Genomic DNA, 19,377 nt, shown 5'->3' with positions numbered 1-19,377 from the left:
CTCATGGAGACTGTTCGTTTGTAAAGGCACCATCTTCATGGTTGTGCATGTCCTTCATTGGGAAGGAGCAGGGACACTACACTGAGACTTGACCCATCCTGGATTTTTTGTTTGCATAATTTTCAGGGGAAAGATGATGCAACAGCAAATTACAATTGTTAATGTGATAATTTTTAGTGGTCCCATCTTGCGAATGATAGAGAGGTGACCACAGGAGACCTAAGCACTCACAGGAAGTAGAAGTGTTAAAGAGGTTGACTCAGTTCAGTGGAAATAGAGCAACGAAGGTGGGATATATGTCTGTGATTATAGAATTACACACTGAGTTCAGTTTCCAGAGAGGGATCTGTGCTGACAAAAGATTTTTCTGGTCAGGATTTGGGGTCTGGTGCATGATATGGGGACATCTCAGAGTTTGGAAGGCATAGTGATGGTTGCAGGTCAATTGGGTCTTCTACTTGGAATGCTGAAATTATCAAGAAATTGTGGAAGGGGCTAGGGAGGAGATAAAACTGTGAGCGTATAAGCTCAGTTAAGCTAGGGACAGTGATGAATGGACATGTGTCCAAGAAGGGAAGTGTTTCTCAGGTGAAGCTGATCATACCACCAAACCTACCCTATCCCACTCCAAGTTTCTATAGTGGGATCTACTTCTTTACCAACAATTTCAAAGGCAGCTTTCTCTAATCCAGAATATTTGGGGTTCACTGATATGGTACTCTGGGACCTGAATATTGTTTCTTATTCCTTGGTGTGCCAGATATTTCATGAGAGAATTCAGCCTTTTAATGTCATATTCACCGAATGCATATGAACTTCCATGACTTTTGATCCTTTTGTATTTTTATTTCTGTACTTCTTTTTATTAACATAGGTATTATTGCCAAACACTCTAAGCTTCATTTTTTTAAATCAAACCACATGATTTTTTTTTTTGGTGATTTTCCCCCTTATGCAGTGTAGTTATTCAATTATAAAATATGTGTTTATTAGATTTGTAACAATGTTGAAAAGTGGGATGGCATTTAAATAGTGACTCTTGCCCTTTTCTTCCAGTTTTTCAATGTGAACATATTCTCTAGTGTTAACTACATTGCTCAAAACTTCACTGTCATCTCAGTGGAGCAGAACGAATTGGGAACTGTGGCACAGGTCACTCTTGCTATGCCCCTTAGAGAATTAGAGAATATTAGCAAGGCTAATTTTCAAGTGTGGTAAAGAACAGGCTAATGTATTCAATAGTGAGGCCACTGATTCTTTCTCAACATGAAGTCACACTAGATTTATTAGGATTTGGCGCTGTATCCCCCACTAAATCTCATCTTGAATTGTAGTCCCCATAATCCCCATGTGTCAAGGACAGGATCTGGTGGGAGATGATTGGATCATGGGGGCAGTTTTCTACCTGCTGCTCTCATCATAGTGAGTGAGTTCTTATGAGATCTGATGGTTTTATAAGGGGCCATTATCCCTTCACTTGTAAGCTCTTCCTCTTTCTCTCTCTCACTTGCCACCATGTAAGACATGTCTTTGCCTCTCTCTCACCTTCTGCCAGGATTATAAATTTCCTGAGCGCCCCCCCGCCACCAGCCACCTGAAACTGTGAGTCGATTAAAGCTCTTTCCTTTATAAATTACCCAGTCTTGGGTATGTCTTTATAGCAGTGTGAGAATGGACTAATATATTAAATTGGTGCCATGGAGAGTGGGGTACTGCTATAAAGATACTTGAAAATGTAGAAGTGACTTTGGAACTGGATAACAGGCAGAGGTTGGAACAGTTTGGAGAGCTCAGAAGAAGACAGGAAGATGTGGGAAAGTTTGGAACTTCCTAGAGACTTGTTGAATGGTTTTGACCAAAATGCTGATAATGTTGTGGACAATGAAGTCCAGGTTGAGTCTCCAATGGAGATGAGGAACTTATTGGGAACTGGAACAAAGGTCATTCTTGCTATGCTTTAGCAAAGAGACTGGTGGCATTTTGCCCCTGCCCTAGAGATCTGTGGAACTTTGAACTTGAGAGAGATGATCTGAAATTGGAACTTATGTTTAAAAGGGAAGCAGAGCATAAAAGTTTGGAAAATTTGCAGCCTGACCATGTGGTAGAACAGAAAAACCCATTTTATGGGGAGAAATTCAAGCCAGCTGCAGAAATACTGGCTATATAAATTTGCATAAGTAAGGAGGAGCCAAATGTTAATTGCCAAGAGAATGGGGAAAATGGCTTCAGGGCACATCAGAGACCTTTGCAGCAGACCCTCCCATCACAGACCTGGAGGCCTAGGAAGGAAAAATGGTTTTGTGGGCTGCATCCATGCCCCCACTGCTGTGTGCAGCCTCAGGACTTGGTGCACTATGTCCCAGTGGCTCCAGCCATGGCTAAACGGGGCCAAGGTAGAGCTCAGGCCATTGCTTCAGAGGGTGCAAGCCTCAAGCCTTGGCAGCATCGATGTGGTGTTGGGCCTGCGGGTACACAGAAAATAAGGATTTAGGTTCAGGAACCACCACATAAATTTTAGAGGATGTAAGGAAATGCTTGGATGTCCGGGCAGAAGTTTGCTGCATGGATGGAGCCCTTATAGAGAACCTCTGCTAGAGCAGGGTGGTAAAGAAATGTGAGGTTGGAGCCCCCACACAGAGTCTCCACTGGGGCATTGCCTAGTGGAGTTGTGAGACGGCGGCCACCATCCTCCAGAATCCCAAAGAGTAGTCCAATAGCTTGCACTGTGTGCCTGGAAAAGCCACAGACACTCAATGCCAGCCTCTGAAGGCAGCCAGGAGGAGGACTTCACCCTGCAAAGCCACAGTGTCCAAGTTACCTGAGACTGTGGGAGCCCACTTCTGGCATCAGCATGACCTAGATGTGAGACATGAAGTCAAAGGAGATCACTTTGGAGCTTTAAGATTTAATGACTGCCCTGCCTGGTTTTGGACTTGCATGGGGCCTGTAGCCCCCCTTTTTTGGCCAGTTTCTCCCATTTGGAATGGGAACATTTACCCAATTTCTGTACCCCCATTGTGTCATGGAAGTTACTTTTGATTTTATAGGCTCATAGGGGGAAGGGACTTGCCTTGTCTCAGATGAGACTTTGGACTATGGACTTTTGAGCTAGTGCTGAAATGAGTTAAGACTTTGGAGGATTGTTGGGAAGGCACGATTGGTTTTGAAATGTGAAAAGACATGAGATTTGGAAGGGGCCAGGGGGCAGAATGATACGGTTTGACTCTGTGTTTCCACCCAAATCTCTTCTCAAATTGTAATCTCCATAATTCCCATGTGTTAAGGGTGGGACCTGATGGGAGGTGATTGGATCATGTGTGCAGTTTCCCCCATGCTGTTCTCATCCTACTGAGTGAGTTCTAATGAGAGATGATGGTTTTATAAAGGGCTCTTCCTCCTTCACTCACAAGTGAACTCTTCCTCTCTGTTTCTCTCTTGCTTGCTGCCATGTGAGACATGCCTTTGCTTATCTCTCACCTTCTGTCATGATTGTAAGTTTCCTGAGGCCTCCCCAGCCATGTGGAACTGTGAGTCATTTAAACCGTTGTCTTTTATAAATTACCCCATCTCAGGTATGTCTTTATAGCAGTGTGAGAACAGACTAATACAAGATTGGTGGTGATTGAAGTTATACTGAAAGTGTTTAAAGGAGAGTTTGAGAAAAGGAAATGAATCTGCATTTATTGAGAAAGTTGATGAGAAAGTGGAATTAGAAATTCCTAGAAAGGTAAGCTGTTGTGTGAATCATTTCCCAAGATGGGGAAGTCTCTCTACCTGTTTGGAGACAGAAAGTGGAATCAGATGGGAAGAAGATGATGGATAGAAAGGATCATTCCCTCTTCTAGATGCTTTCCAGTGTGTGATGTAAGCTCAACTAAAATCAGCTGTGTTGAACTCCAGCCAGAAAAAATGTCTGGCATTTTGGTTTCTTGGACCCTACTGAGATGGTCACAGGACTCCAGGTCTCTTGGGGCTCACAGGGTCATGCCTTTCCTTGCCCGGCGTGCTTGGTGAGAAGGAACAAGTGATTCCATGGAGGGAATTCATTTTAGGGGTCTCAAGAGGGTCATCTTTGCAACAGAGGAAATGCCCCTTTTTCCATTCTGAAAACCTGATTTATCGAACCCTTTTATAAAAGATGAATACCCACATATAGGCCTCTAGCAGTGTTATGTTTTTGAGATGAGACATTTTAAAAAGCGATTTTTGAATTCTAAAAATTATTTAAATAAAATGCTCTTGCTGGGACAACATAGTGGGTCAACATCATTCCCATCTCTAAAAGAAGATTTAAAAAAAAAAAAAAAACATTAGCTAGGTGTGGTTGCTGTTGTCTCAGTTACTGGGAATGCTGAGGAGGAAGGATCACTTGAGCCCAGAAATTCATGTTTACAAGTGAGGTATGATCTTGCCTAGGCAACAGCTACAGAGAGAGACCCTGTCTCTAAAACAAACAAACAATAACCAAACAAGCTTTACACTTCTGTAAAAGGAACACTTCCCATTTATGACATCAGTAATCTAGGATATATCAAAATTTGAACTTTGTGTTAGCTTTCACCTGTTAAAACTAGCCAGAGTTGTTACAGATCCGCTACCTCTGAGTGACACTGGTACGCCACTCTTTGCTGACCATCGAACAATGGGATTTATGTAACCAATTGTGTAGATACAAACCCGTTCTATCCTACCCAGAGTGGTGATTTACAACACAGAAAACTACCATGAAACTATTCCCATGCCTTCCTCCCACCTCAAAACTCCTTTTATCCCTGAACTGCTCCATAAGCAAACCCACCCCCAGCAAACTACTCAGTAAGTATCTTCACACATGTAAGTTCCCTTATCTGGATCACTAAAAAATGAACTCATTTTTCAAAAGCCCTGACAGTCTGTCTTATTCTAATACTTCTTGTATAGTTATTATATAAGAAGCAACTACCCAGCCACCTTGGAGCATGTTGATTTCAGAGTTCAGTGTGAGACCCCGTGTGCCCCTGTGGGATGGTGCCAGCTGACTGCCATTTTCCTGCTGTTTATTACTTGGGTGCCATTCCATGCAGGTTGGACTCTGAGGGTACTAGAGCATATCCAAACCCATTGTCACAGTATTTGTTAGTTAATGATGTGTTCAGGCCATGATTTTTCTGTAAAATTTACCAGCATGCTGCTCTTAATTTTTTTCAGCCTGTCTAGTTGTTGCCCTTTTGCTCTCATGCAAACTTTTCCTCAGAGGTGACCCTAGAAGATGGGACCATTTGTGATGGACTACCCCAAGGCAATATGCCCCAAAAGGTCTTCATCTGGGGCATAACCCGTGCCAACACAAAGGTACTTTCTCAGTTGTGTGTATGGTGCCTCACCCAAACAATATTACAGATACACTTGGCTTTCATCAACCTAATTTGATAGCCCCAAGCACAGCAATAGGATAGTTGTGCATGGCCGTATGGAAACGCTTTTATTTTTTTACATTTCCAGGACCTACCATAGTTGCAGAACCACGTTAGGGCTGAAGACAGTCCTAGTATATCAATGACCAACCATGTAACCCCAAGGTCTGTCCTCAGCCTTCAGAGGGAACATGCTTCTTACACCGACTTCAGCTCAGTGATATGGGATTCAAATGTCTGACCTCTAAAATATTAAGAGAATAACGTGTGTTGTTTTAAGCCACCAAGTTTGGGTAATTTGTTACAGCCGTGATAGGAAAGGAATGCATCCACTTTGCCAGGTTTACCTGCTTTTATAAAGCCTGGGTTTAACCTTTTATCTAAATAATGGTCAACTCTTCCTACATCACGAGCATTTATGTGCAATTAAAAGCCATCATTAAATTAAGCCAGAGTATTAATATATTCATAGATTTCACCACCACACAGTAAAACATTGAAGTAAAATGATTTAGAGCAAACCACCTGGCTCACACTTTCCCAACGGAAAAAGGTAAGGCTCAAAGTGCTGAGATGAACATTCTGTCCTAGCACTAGGAAATAATCATTGTCTGCCTCAGGCTTAAGTTTAATAAATAGCAAATTGCATACAGATACTTACAATGATCGAAAGACAAACAGAGGTCCTATCCGTGTGGTCCCCGCAATAAAGACAGGCGTTGGCATAAAGTGTTTATAAATTCCTGGGTACAGTTGTTCTGAAAGTAAAGTTCACTTTCAATCCAAAAAAAGTCAGCTATTCCTCCAGATGTGCTTAAAGTCAAATGTGGACTGGAATTACTTGGTGTCAATGCGGAGCAACTGCTCTATGCCATTTATTATGAAGGACTTTAACTCAACTCTCCATCTTCCTCCGCTTCCACCCTTTCTTGGCCATTCTCAATGATTCTCTTGGTGGTGATTTTTTTTGCCATCAACTATTTCAGTGGAAGTCGACATGGACTTGCAGCTGCCTGTCCCATCACTACCGTAGGACATGCAGAAGGAAGAAAGGCCCCCACTTCCCAGGGAGCCAAAGGAACGAAATCCCGTATCAAAAGAAGAAAAACCACCCTCAAAACCTGGAAATTCACTGAAGGCGGAGAAAAGGGGTGCAGACCCTCTGCTTCTGCTTCCCTGGGAGTTCCTCCGACCCCCAAAAATATTTTCCAGCGGGTTTCCAAAGAAGTCAAGGGAGAATGGGTCCCGGCCGCCAAAGAACTCCCTGAAGACCTCGGCCGGGTCGCGGAAGCTGAAGACGTACTCGAAGGGGTCCTCGAAGGGCCTGCCGCCTGCGCAGCCGCCCTCCGCCCCCGCCTCGCCATAGCAGTCATAGAAATCGCGTTTCTTGGCGTCCGACAACACCATGTAGGCCTCGGCCACCTGCTTGAATCGTCTTTCCGCTTCCTACCTGTCCTCGGGGTTTTTGTCAGGGTGCCACTTGAGCGCCAGCTTGCGGTACGCCTTCTTGATGCCCTCGGACGAGGCCTACCGGGGTACGACCAGCACCTCGTAGTAGTCCACTGTGCTGGACTGCCAAAACGGCCCACGGGGCACAGGCGCCGCTAGCGGCAAGGCTGCCAGCACCCAGGCGCGGGCCAGAGCCTTGGCGACCTGGGCCGCCTGGAGGGACGCCCCTTATGACGCAGCCACATCTCATTGGTCGAGGCCTATGAGCACCTCGCATCCCAGAATGCAGTGCTCCTGGGACTGGCCCTGCTCTCTGTGAGGCTCTGTGAGGCTCTGTGAGGCTCCACGACCAGGCCCCGCCCACTCCAGCCCCCAACCAGCCGTGGTCTCCAAAGAGGGTGGGTAAAAGAGGTTGGGGGAAAGAGAGGGCCTTGACTTTAGCTGCCTGAAGAACTGTTTTTCTTAAAGTCGGCTTTATATCAGTCTTTTTCCTCGGCCACAGGAGGGAAGAGGGTGGTGGGAGTGAGTTTAGTCTCACCGGGGCTGAAGGCATCCTGTTGTTTAGGACTGCAGTTCTCTAACGTTCCAGCCCTGGTACCCATTTGCTTTTGTTCATCTGGATTATGCCTATCATATGTACTGCATTAGAGATTAAAACAGAATTAAAAAGACATATTCATTGGGCAATTTAATAAGAATAAACCCATGACACACTAACAAACCTTTTTATTTAACTTTTTTTGAGACAAGATGTAGCGAGAAGAGTGGCATCGTTTTACAGTTTTTGCATCTCTCTTTAGTACTTGGCTCTATAGAGAGGTGGATTCTCATGTCAGCTTCTGCATTCAATCTATTGTGATATTACACATCACCCATGTAGCTTCTGGAAAACTCCACTGTACACTTGTGGGAGAATGACAGTGAGAAAATCAAGTAGCATTATTATGGAAATAGTTTTGACTTTGTAAAATTCTCCTGAAAAATTCTTGGGGATCCCTAGGATTTCCTGGCTCATACTTTAGAGACCTGCTAGTCTAGCACAGTAGTCCCTGGTATTCTGAAGGGATTAGTTTAGGACAACCCTCCTCTCCATACCAAAATCTAGATACTCAAGCTCCTTTTATAAAATGGTACAGTATTTGTATATAACCTACCCTATCCTCCTTTAAACATCTAGTCATCTCTTGATTACTTTTACCTAATAAATGTAAATGCTATGTAAATAGTTGTTTTACAGTATTGGTTTTTTATTTGTATTATTTGTATTGTTTTTTTCATTGCTCTTCCCCCCAAATATTTTCAATCTGCTGTTGGCTGAATCTGCAGATGTGAAGCCCAAGTATATGGAGGGTCAAATGTGCATGTTATTCACTGTTCTTGACTGCTAAAACAACCAGGGAGATCCTCTCAGACAAAAGGAAATACAGCACTATTTACTGCATTGAAACCAATAAGACTTGCAGGCCATGTTTATAGCACTGGGGATAAACTTGGGATGCAGTGATTATTTCCACTAGAACTGCTGTATCATGACCATGAATTTTGGGGGGATTTTTTTTGAGATCTGAGTTCTCTTCACCTCCTTATTCTCTTTTTGACACTGGATTCTTTGCTTTGATAAATTGTGAGGCAATACACTAGTAAAGGTCACTCAATTCCAAGGGGAAAATGATTAACCAAAGAACATTCTAATGGTTCATAAAGGGTATTAGGTGTAATGAGGATGTGTTATCTCACCAGAACAAACTTCTGAGTTTATATAACCTCTAGTTACATAACCTGAAACCCGGACTTGGCACTTGGTAACCACGCAATGAACAGTCATAGTAAGCTGGCCAAGGGTAGAGTTCAGTGTGAACAAAGCAATTTGAGAACATCAAAGGAAGTTTGGGGAACATCAAGTGATCCAGAATGGCTAGAGGGTAAGAGGCAGAGGGAGGGGGCAAGCAGAAGGGCTAGAGAGGAGGAATGAGCTTGGACAGGTGGGCTGGGGTCTATCCCAGAGTTTTGAGAGCAAGGCAGAGGACTCTGAATTTTCTTCTGTGCCCAGGAAGCTGCTGACCAAGGTTCCAGAAGTGGTGGTGAGGTGGGGTATTCAGGTGGCAGCCGATGCAATGATTCAGAAGGGACAGCTGGGGGTTGGGGAACGGGGGGCTGGGGCCCTGAAATAAGACCATGGCAGCTGGGTCTGAGAGACAGTGGTAGAAACATCCAGATTCAGCACTTACTTGCTGGCTTGGATGCAGGATGTAGAACGAAAAGAGAAGGGAAGTCACTTCTATACAGAAACATGTCCAGAGCGCTTATTGTCTCCAAAACCATAGACTGGCACCTGAGTGATAGCACAATTCCAAAGCCAAAATCTTGCCTGTAAGGAATATATACATAGGATATAGCCATAGTCTAATAGCAAGGACAGATATGCACACTGCTAAAAGATACAAGGCAGAACAGAACAAAATGCTGTGGGGATGCAAGGAAGGTGGCTTTGTTTCCCTGGAGGGTCCTGTAGATGATCTACAGGGCACTGGACATGTTTATGTTGCCCCTTTAGTAATAAGCCCCTTCATTCTGATTTGATGAAAGGAGATGAAAGGAACTGGGAGTGTGTCCAATGGTGGCCTATTAACTTGTCTTCAGCTTAAAAAGAAAGTACCTTCAAAAGGGTTCCAGAAACACTTTCCATGGACATATCACTTTTTAGTAGCCCTCAAAGCAAGACCATCATGTTGCTGCCCTGCTGTGTGATTTCTCAGCCCCCAGAGCACCATCCCCTGTAACTGCCTGGTCATGAGTTTGTCTCTGTCTACCTGACCCCTCCTTTCAGGCAAAGATCATTTCTAACTTGACTTTGTGGGCCTAGTTCCTAGCATAGTGACTGCCATACAGTAGGGCTCACACATTCCATAAATATTTGTCGGATGAGGGAACTAGCAATGGATTCTGCTTGGGTTTCAGAGCAGAGATTAATTGGATTGCTTAGTAGTGGTTCTCTGTTGTAATTCATGAGCGTGAATGTGGATTGCCTACTATTCCGATTAGTAAGTGTTTCTTGGTCAAGGGAAGAGCGGTGGCCACAAACCATCCAGGTACACAGCAGAAGCAGCCTCAAAAAGCTTGGAAGCTCTGCATGATGGAGGAAAGTCATAAAATCATTATAGTGGTGACTTATGTGTTTATAGCCCCTTTACTCTCTATAATCTGCAAATGAACTCACACAGCATTGGGACTTTGGAAGAATTATCACCCTTAAGGTTTAAATTAAACCGTGAATTTCAGAATTTCTAATAAGGACACAACAAAGAGTGAAAGCATTGCTATGTCTATTCTGCTTGCCCAGAACCTTGGTCCTAAAAAATGAAGAGTGCTTGGGTGTGGGGAGGAGCTTCAGTGTACGTGTGCATGCAAAGTACCTACTCTGAGGAGCAGAATGAGAGGGTACCATAATTACCTGTTAATATGTCTCATAGGACACCAAAATTCTATAGCTGTTTCTCTATGATCCTCTAAGCACATCCCCAAGTATGGCTGGCCAGTGATGTGTATGGTTAAAACGTTGGGATCTGTGCAGTTATCTTGGAATTGTATAGTACAGCAGTATATCTCCCGAAAAAAGAGTGTAATACTTCCAGTTCTGGCTGCACAATACTTGCCCCAGGGTCCATGGTCAATAAACACAAATTTAAGTTATTGTTTTTGCTCATCTTTCCCTTTTAACTTCAACTCAGTCATCAGAATTTCCCCAAATGCCTTATTTTCCCCTGGATCTTGGGCCAGTGGAATGAGTACAATTTAACTTAATTGAATTTGCTTATCTATTTGGTTTCCTGTTGTGAACAAAAGTTCTCTGAAAAGTAATTTGGAAGAAAGAGACTTTGTTCCAGTGAACAGTTTGCAAACCAGGGAGTTACAGCCTCTGGTATACAATGAAGGTGAGTTACACAGAACACAAGGCAGGCAGGTTTCATGGCAAAAAGTTCCTTCCCAGGTTCCCAATCAGGTCCATTTATGTAAATGAAGGATGGAAACTTCCTTAGTTCTTATTGGTCAGTGCAGCTGCATTCTGATTGATGAAGCTGAGCCCTGATGGCTGAGGTGGGTGAGCTCTAATTGGTTGGTTCAGGTGAGTGCTGAAAATCTCAACTACAAAAAGGTACAGGTTTTCAGGACACTCAGAGTAACTGTGTGACCTGTAGTAAGCAAAGGGCCAGTTGGCTCTATTTTAAATCCAGGCCCAGTTAGCCACTCAAGATCTATCTTACAGGACTGGCTCTTTCAGGTTCACACTAATACAGGCCTGTCCTTGGGGAAGACTTCTGTGCACATGCACTCCAGTGAATTTCCCTTTCTGGTCATTCTCTACCCCAGCACGCCCCCCACCCCTGCCCCGCCCCACCCACCCACCTGTTCATTTCCTTCTTAGCATGGTTCACGATTTCTAAGTTCCTGCTCATCTTTTTAAATTGTGAGTCTGGCTTACCTCATGGCGCGTGAGTTCTGAGGAGGCAGGAGACTCGTGTGGTGGGCTCTGCTGCAGCCTCAAGACCCCACCCTGTGCTGGACTCAATAAATATTGTTGGATGAAGGAATGAAACACATGATACAAGTGAGCAGGCAGTACCGGGGTAGCTGTGGGGAGGGCACTCTTACAGGTTTCCATGGCGAAAGCGGGGGTACAGTTGTGTTCTTTCCTTTCTAAAAGGCTTTCTAAAAAGCTTTCTGTTTAATTTCTGATAAAGAAGCCTAACTTGTCACTACATAGTCGTCCTTCTTCCTCTCTGGTAACACTTCTTGGTCTGTGGAAATACTAATTTAATGGATCCTGAGGTGCTGGAGGTACTTCGCTGTGTTCACTCAAGAATGTGATTTGAGTATGAAATTCCAGCCAGTTCAACTGTTGTTGCCTATTAAGAAACCTAATAAAGCTCCACCTTCTTTATCTCTGCAAGTGAACTCCCTGCTACCTTTGTGGACTGACAGCTTTTTATAGTCATGTGACACAGTCAAACATTAACTTGGTGTATCGGTTGGTTTTTGCCATATATATAAGTAGGAGAGGGCGAACCTCTGGCAGGAGTAAAGGCGCCATGGCTGTGGAGTCCCAGGGCGGACGCCCACTTGTCCTGGGCCTGCTGCTGTGTGTGCTGGGCCCGGTGGTGTCCCATGCTGGGAAGATACTGTTGATCCCAGTGGAAGGCAGCCACTGGCTGAGCATGCTTGGGACCATCCAGCAGCTGCAGCAGAGGGGACATGAAATAGTTGTCCTAGCACCTGACGCCTCGTTGTACATCAGAGAGGGAGCATTTTACACCTTGAAGACGTACCCTGTGCCATTCCAAAGGGAGGATGTGAAAGAGTCTTTTGTTAGTCTTGGGCATAATGTTTTTGAGAATGATTCTTTCCTGCAGCGTGTGATCAAAACATACAAGAAAATAAAAAAGGACTCTGCTATGCTTTTGTCTGGCTGTTCCCACTTACTGCACAACAAGGAGCTTATGGCCTCTCTGGCAGAAAGCAGCTTTGATGTCATGCTGACGGACCCTTTCCTTCCTTGCAGCCCCATCGTGGCCCAGTACCTGTCTCTGCCCACTGTATTCTTCTTGCATGCACTGCCATGCAGCCTGGAATTTGAGGCTACCCAGTGCCCCAACCCATTCTCCTACGTGCCCAGGCCTCTCTCCTCTAATTCAGATCACATGACCTTCCTGCAGCGGGTGACGAACATGCTCATTGCCTTTTCACAGAACTTTCTGTGCAACGTGGTTTATTCCCCGTATGCAACCCTTGCCTCAGAATTCCTTCAGAGAGAGGTGACTGTCCAGGACCTATTGAGCTCTGCATCTGTCTGGCTGTTTAGAAGTGACTTTGTGAAGGATTACCCTAGGCCCATCATGCCTAATATGGTTTTCATTGGTGGAATCAACTGCCTTCACCAAAATCCACTATCTCAGGTGTGTATTGGAGGGGGACTTTTACATGCATGTATTCTTTCAGATGTATTACTTTGGATCGATTAACTAGCCCCAGATATATGCTGAACAAGCATTCTGAGATAGTTTAAAATGCCCTCTTTTGTTAATCTTTGACCCCTAGGCTCGAGTCTGTCTTTGGCATCATCTTCTGGATGATTTCTTGGTATCTGAGATTTCGGGAAAGCATTCCTTGGACATTTTACTCTGTATGTTCCAGTGGATAGTAATCAATTAGAAACAACAAGCCGTTAAATGCCATAAGCACAGAATGCTGGGTTTGGGGCACCTTGCAGAAAACTCAATTGAAGCCTGCACCTTGCCCTGGATTCAGTCAGGCAGGCAATGTTCAGGACTGATGAAATCATTCTTTGATGAAGATAGATCCTGGCAATGAAAGTTGCCTTTGTGATCCTGGTTAAAGTTCTGGTTTCTAAATATTCTGATAAGAAGCTAGATGCTGCAGTCCCTTTTCTTCTAATGAGTGAATCACCAGACAGTCAAATTCTGACATGATACAGAAAGGTTGTGGGTTTCATTCTCAAGCTATTAGGTTTATTTTTACCCTACAGAGTTTGAAGTATGCAAAAAGTAGCATTCACATCCTCATCTAAATCTCAGCAGAGGATAGAGAAGAACAGGAGAGGCTCCTTCAGATGGAGGGTTAGGGAAGGACTGTCTGAGGAGGTGTCATTTCAGTGAGCTTCATTCATTTATCCTTCAAAGATTGGCTGAGGATCTACTGGCAGCCCAGGCACTTCCCAGGTGCTGAGTCTGGCTCCCATTAAGGGGACTGATATCACCTTCAAAGAGCACCAGACCTTATTTCCACTATACCTCCAATGTGATTTGTATTTTTTTAAATTTCCTGTGCATTTTCCTTCATAGCACATCAAGTATGGCAGTCATTTCACTTAGATAGCTGTTGATTGTCTGCTTCACATCATGAGCCACGTGGGGACATGTGTGACTTTGCATTAATCACATCCACTGTATGCTCCGTCCTCAACACCTGCCAGTGGGTCTGCATGTATTTGGCGCCCCATAAATCTCAGCACCTAAGGCACATAATAGGCACCCACCGAATATGTGTTAAATTAATGAATGAAAAGAAAGGTGCCAACTGAAGTCTAGTTACTGGAGAGAGAGTAATCCACAATAGCTCTTTTTAGTTCTTTGTACTCCAGCTATTACATACCAATATGTATATACAAACATATATAAAATTTTTTGGTTGCTTTTTCTACAAAATAGAGTAACACTGTATTCCCATTGCCCACTTACCAATATGTCACGGATATTACTCCAGTTTTAAATGCTATTACTTTTTAAACTCTGAAATAGTATTTCATGGTACTTGTGTACCACAGTGTATTCTGCTAGGGATCTGGTCTAATTCCCCACAGAAGAATATTACAATTTGTATTCCAGGAGTTTTGTTGTTGTGACTTCAAACACTTCCTTTAAAAAGATAAGCTATTTTGTAGTTTAAAGAACATTGGTTCTATTTCTTTCTCATTCATCTTTTCTTAAGTATTTTACACGGTTTTTTTTTGGTCACTACTGTGAATGTGTTATTTTTTTCCATTTCTATCTCTAGCTGATTATCTACTCACTACTCAGCTATCTCATCAAAATATTGATTTTCATAATAAAAAATAACAGGCAGTCATATGCTGATAAAGAAATTTTGGTTTCTTCTGTTCTAAATTCCATGCCACATATCAGGGTTATTGAATTTATTAGAATCTCTAAAAACAGTTGAATAATTCTGGCAATAGGAAAGATGCCTGCCTTGCTGCTGTTTTAGTGGAAATTGATTATCATTTCATTGTTTTGCATTATGTCAGCCATTGTTTTCTGGCAAATAGTCTTTATTGATTTAGATAATTTCCTTCTTTACCTGAGGATGTTTGTAGGAGAGGCACTGAACTTTATCAGCTGCCTTTCTGGCATTTATTGATAGAACCATAAATGTCTAAGTGGTGAATTGTGTTGACTACATATTGGTTGTTGCCTTGTTTGGTGCAGTCAGGCTTAGGTATGAAAATGTTTGTAAATTGTACCTTTTAGTAACCTTCTTTGTCTTGTCGAATGTTTTAATCCGAAATTCCACTTTTTTGGATATTAATATTAACCACTTCTGTATTATTTTTGTTTACATTTCCCTAGCACATCTTTAGTACTCCTTTGTCTTCAAGCTTTCTTCCTTTTTAAACAACATGGAACCGGTATTTTTAATCCAGTCAGGCAGTTGCATTAATAAGTGCATTTTGCCTATTTGAATCTAACAATTAATAGATTTGATTGTAACTCTCTCAGTTTACTTTATGTTTAGTTGACTTTGCCATTCTCCTTTTTCCAGATTTTTACTGGTTGGTCGAGTTACTATTTTTATTTTCTCTTTCTTCCTTTGTTAACTAAAAATGCCACTCTGCACTACCATTCCTCTTGTGTTGACGGTCCTGTTCTCAATATTCTTGATAAAACTCCTGAACTTTAAGAATAAAGATAAAACTTTTATTGCACAAAAAAGTCCATAGAGAAAGCACAACCTGGCACTGGCGTGTCTTTGGTGTGTCTGAAGGAAAAGAGATAGTGGAACAATATTGGGAGAAAAGGAATGAAACTCAAGAATTCCAAGGTGTTGCTCCCCTGCCCGGGTAAGATAGCAGTGGTTCACAGGCAATCACAATGTTGGGTCTGAGAAAAATAACCAAACGGAAGATTAGTGAGGACCCAGGCTTCAAGATGGCCGGGAGAGGAAAGCTTGGGAGCGGGGAAGGTTGAGATACACCTGGGTTACTGGAAATGCGTGATGGTGAAGTCACAGGTGACCCACATGGTGTCTAAGTGCTAAAGAAGAATTCTGGGAAAACGAAATGCATTTGGGAAGGGAAAATCTAATTAAAAGCCTAAACTAGAAATACAAAATTCTTGGTAAAGTTTAGGAGTTATGTTAAATATCTCATTTTGGCTGGTGAAGTCTCATCAGAACAGGGAAATTCTCTCATTCAGGGGGATCTCATCTTTTTTTTGAAGGGAATCAATGGTGGGGGATTGGAGTGTTATTTTCAGTTACTATGTTGCCTCACTCTTTGATCATTCTGGTAACTGTGAAGTCAGGGCGAAGTTTAAGGGAAGCTTTGCCAAGTAGGGGATGAACTTCACCTTTATTGAGCCTCATAATAGCTGGCTCAGGTAGGAGTTGGCCATGATGGCAACTTCTCTGCAGTTTGCCCTGCGTGAATCTCTAGTTGAACTTTTGCACCATTTAAACTTTCGTGATCTCCTGCTATTTAACTTTGGATGTTTATGGACCTATGGGTTCAATTTTGTGGCAGTCACATCCTGCCGATTGCTGAGTGGGCATGGGAGGGTGTGCCTGGAGGAGAACTTAGACTTGGCCCTTTCCAGGTGAGCTTCAGTGTAAGAGTGGGTCTCGTGAAGAGCAAAGGTCCTAGGAAATTTAAGTAAGCCATTTACCATCGCTCAGAAGAAAGAGCTTGAAGAGCACTTGGAAATGAGCTGTCTCTCCCAAGAAAGAGGGAGAGAAAGAGGGGAGAGATGTGGTGCAGACCCTAGGGAGGAAGGAGTTCAGAAAAACCATCCTCAGGGTGTTCTTGCTACAAACCAAAAATGCAGCATGGTGGTGGGGAGGATGACTCTGTCCTCCCTGACTTTTAGATGAGCCCCAGGGAAAAGGCCAAGACAAAGCCCTTAAGAGCCAGGGGACTCATGAGGGCCTGGGGCTGGTGAGAGTGGCAGGCAGAGGGGGCTCACCTTGGGGGAAGGATGGTCAGTGTCTGGGGCTTTCCTGGTCATGTTCCAAATCAGGCTTGGCAGGAGTCCTGCTGTGCAAATCGCGTTTGCTGAGCACTGTCAGAGGTCTCCTGTGTCTCACATCTAGGGTGACCAGCGTCCTGGCTTCCTCAGGACTGTTCAGGTTTTAGCACTGAATGTCACATGTCCCAGGGAACCCCTCAGTTTGGGCAAGCCCTGCCACATCACACAATCTTATTAGTGCCCTCAATATTCTTTACAAACATAAAACCATAGACTCAGCAATCTCATTACTGGGTATATACCCAAAGAAATATAAATTACTCTAGTATAAAGACACATGCACATATTTGTTTATCGCAGCACTATTCACAATAACAAAGTCATGGAACCAACCCAGATGCCCACCAATGATAGACTGGATAAAGAAAATGTGGTACATATACACCATGGAATACTATGCAGCTGTAACAAGGAATGAGATCATATTCTTTGCAGGGACATGGATGAAGCTGAAAGCCATCATCCTCAGCAAACTAACACAGGAACAGAAAACCAAACACCCCATGTTCTCACTCATAAGTGGGAGTTGAACAATGAGAATGCGTGGACGCAGGGAGGGGAACAACACACACCAGGGCCTGCTGGGGGGTGGGGGGTGAGGGGAGGAACTTAGAGGACAGGTCAATAGGTGCAGCAAACCACCATGGCAATATGTACCCCAGAACATCAAGTAAATAATAATAAATAAACCCATAAAGCCATTCGAGAGATTCTTGGGGGATTCTTTGGACCACTGAAAATCTACAGTGCGAAAAGAATTGCCATATTGATGAAACAGGAAAACTTTCCTTGTCCCCCTCACACGGCGTGTGACAGCGGGAGGGGCTCACTTTCTCAGCGTGCCGCTGCTCAAACCTCTAGGGGAGCATACAGACGGGCAGGGTGTGGGGCTCTGACCTCACCGGCAGTGTCTAGAGGTGGACGTTTACAGCTCCTGAAGCCCCAGTGGGCGTGTGTTACGGTGTTCTTTTAGTTTTGCCCTCTATAGGCAGCTTATGTTAACCAGCTCAATTACACCCTCTACCTTGTCACGAGGACAGAGGGCTTTCTGTATCCTGGGGGCTTGCCTTGGTGTACCAGAAGAATCCAATCACACCTGGGGTTGGAGAATGAGTGCAAGGATTTATTAAGTGGAGATAGCTCTCAGCAGATGGGGGAAGCCAGACGGGGATGGAATGGGAAGGTTTTCCCCTGGAGTCAGACCGCTCGGTGGCCCGGGCTCGGTGGCCCGGGCTCGGTGGCCTGGGCTCTCCTCCGACTGCCTCATACAAACTCCGCGTTGTTCTGCTGGTCAGTGGCCTGCCGGTGCCTGTTGGTGAGTTCTTCTCAACGTCCAGCCGTCCTTGTGTCCCTCCGCTGATGTGCTCCTCCCGATGTCCAGCCACCTGTGTGTCTGCCTGCTAGGGTCTTGGGGTTTTTATAGGCACATGATGGGGGCGTGGCAGGCCAGGGTGGTTTTGGGAAATGAAACATTTAGGCAGGAAAACAAAAAATGCCTGTCCTCACCTAGGTCCATGGGCACAGGTCTGGGGGTGGAGCCCTCGCCAGGGACCACACCCTCTTCTACCCAGCACTTCCCTTCCCTACTTCCACATCATTTAAAGGGACCACGCCCTTCCCAGCTCTTCCCTTCTGTATCACTGATGCCTTGCTCTGTGTCCTCTAAGTGGAATTAACACTGTGTGTATGTACAGGTGCGTGCATGTGTGTGCACGTACCTGTGCTTTTCTTTTGCAAAACTAGCACATTACCTGGATTTTGCATCTCAAGAATAATTCTGTAAGCAGGAACCCTTCCTCCTTTAGAAGGAAGTAAAGGAGAGGAAAATGCTATAAAACTTACATATTAATGATTTTTTACTTTATCTCAATCATATTCTTTAAGAGGAAGATATCTAATTCATAACTTACTGTATGTAGTCATCAAAGAATACGAGAAAAAATTAACTGAAAGTTTTTCTTCTGGCTCTAGGAATTTGAAGCCTACATTAATGCTTCCGGAGAACATGGAATTGTGGTTTTCTCTTTGGGATCAATGGTCTCAGAAATTCCAGAGAAGAAAGCTATGGCAATTGCTGATGCTTTGGGCAAAATCCCTCAGACAGTAAGAAGATTCTATACTATGGCCTCATATCTATTTTCACAGGAGCTCTAACCCCTGACTTCCAGCTTCCAGATTAATTCTCTTAGTTGGAACTTTAGACTTGGCTTTTCCCTGCCACTTCCCAACTATGAATCCAAAGGGTTTTTTTTTTTGTTGTGGTTGTTGTCATTGTTTTCAATTTGACTCTCAAATACTCTGTTAAACTATGATCCATCACACTCGGAAGTCTCATTTTCTCTAAGAGACTCAAAAGTGTATTAGGGAGAATTTATTTAAAAATAAAATAAATGGGATATTGTTTCTTCATATTAAATAGAAGTATTTCTCCAAAAAGCTGTTGGTTAGAACATTGAATTTATGTCTTATATTTCTGCATCCACTTGTTTCATTAAGCAAACTTTCCCTTAAAGTGCAGGAAAGTGAAAAAATCCTAAGTGCACAGCTTGATAAATTATCACAAATTCACGTAGCACACACACCCTTGTAACTAAACCTCCAAAACAAGATGCGGAAAGTTGCCAGTCCTCAGAAGCCTTCACAGTTACTGAGCCTCCCACTCTGTTAAAGACTGTGTTCCTTCAGAGGACCCCCTTTTTCTAGTTAGTTTAGCCGATTTG

The 19,377-nt window shown here is 43.7% G+C and overlaps 2 protein-coding genes across 6 annotated transcripts in view; one reads left to right on the top strand and one right to left on the bottom strand.

Annotated features, from left to right (window-relative positions):
- LOC116809379 (dnaJ homolog subfamily B member 3) overlaps positions 1 to 11,327 on the bottom strand; it is a 70,304-nt gene extending 58,977 nt beyond the window's left edge. Inside the window, 5 exon segments of the mRNA XM_058437344.1 lie at positions 6,055 to 6,292; positions 6,295 to 6,361; positions 6,363 to 7,069; positions 7,381 to 7,481; positions 11,323 to 11,327. Coding sequence (XP_058293327.1) covers positions 6,231 to 6,292; positions 6,295 to 6,361; positions 6,363 to 7,069; positions 7,381 to 7,481; positions 11,323 to 11,327 — 942 coding nt within the window. The 3' untranslated portion in view covers positions 6,055 to 6,230.
- LOC116810041 (UDP-glucuronosyltransferase 1A1) overlaps positions 1 to 19,377 on the top strand; it is a 53,854-nt gene that overhangs the window by 28,983 nt on the left and 5,494 nt on the right. For 3 of the 5 annotated variants that reach the window (XM_032753697.1, XM_032753690.1, XM_032753698.2), the window contains one exon: positions 18,629 to 18,760. In XM_032753697.1, coding sequence (XP_032609588.1) covers positions 18,629 to 18,760 — 132 coding nt within the window. Of the gene's footprint in view, positions 1 to 11,911; positions 12,794 to 18,628; positions 18,761 to 19,377 lie in introns of those variants that run through there. The other 2 variants (XM_032753692.2, XM_032753704.2) reach the window with 2 other exon arrangements.

Source organism: Hylobates moloch, unplaced genomic scaffold (assembly GCF_009828535.3).
Source record: "Hylobates moloch isolate HMO894 unplaced genomic scaffold, HMol_V3 SCAFFOLD_1, whole genome shotgun sequence".
Classification (NCBI taxonomy): Eukaryota; Metazoa; Chordata; class Mammalia; order Primates; family Hylobatidae; genus Hylobates; species Hylobates moloch.
Note: the sequence above shows the minus strand (reverse complement) of the source record. Positions and strands in the feature narration are given on the sequence as shown.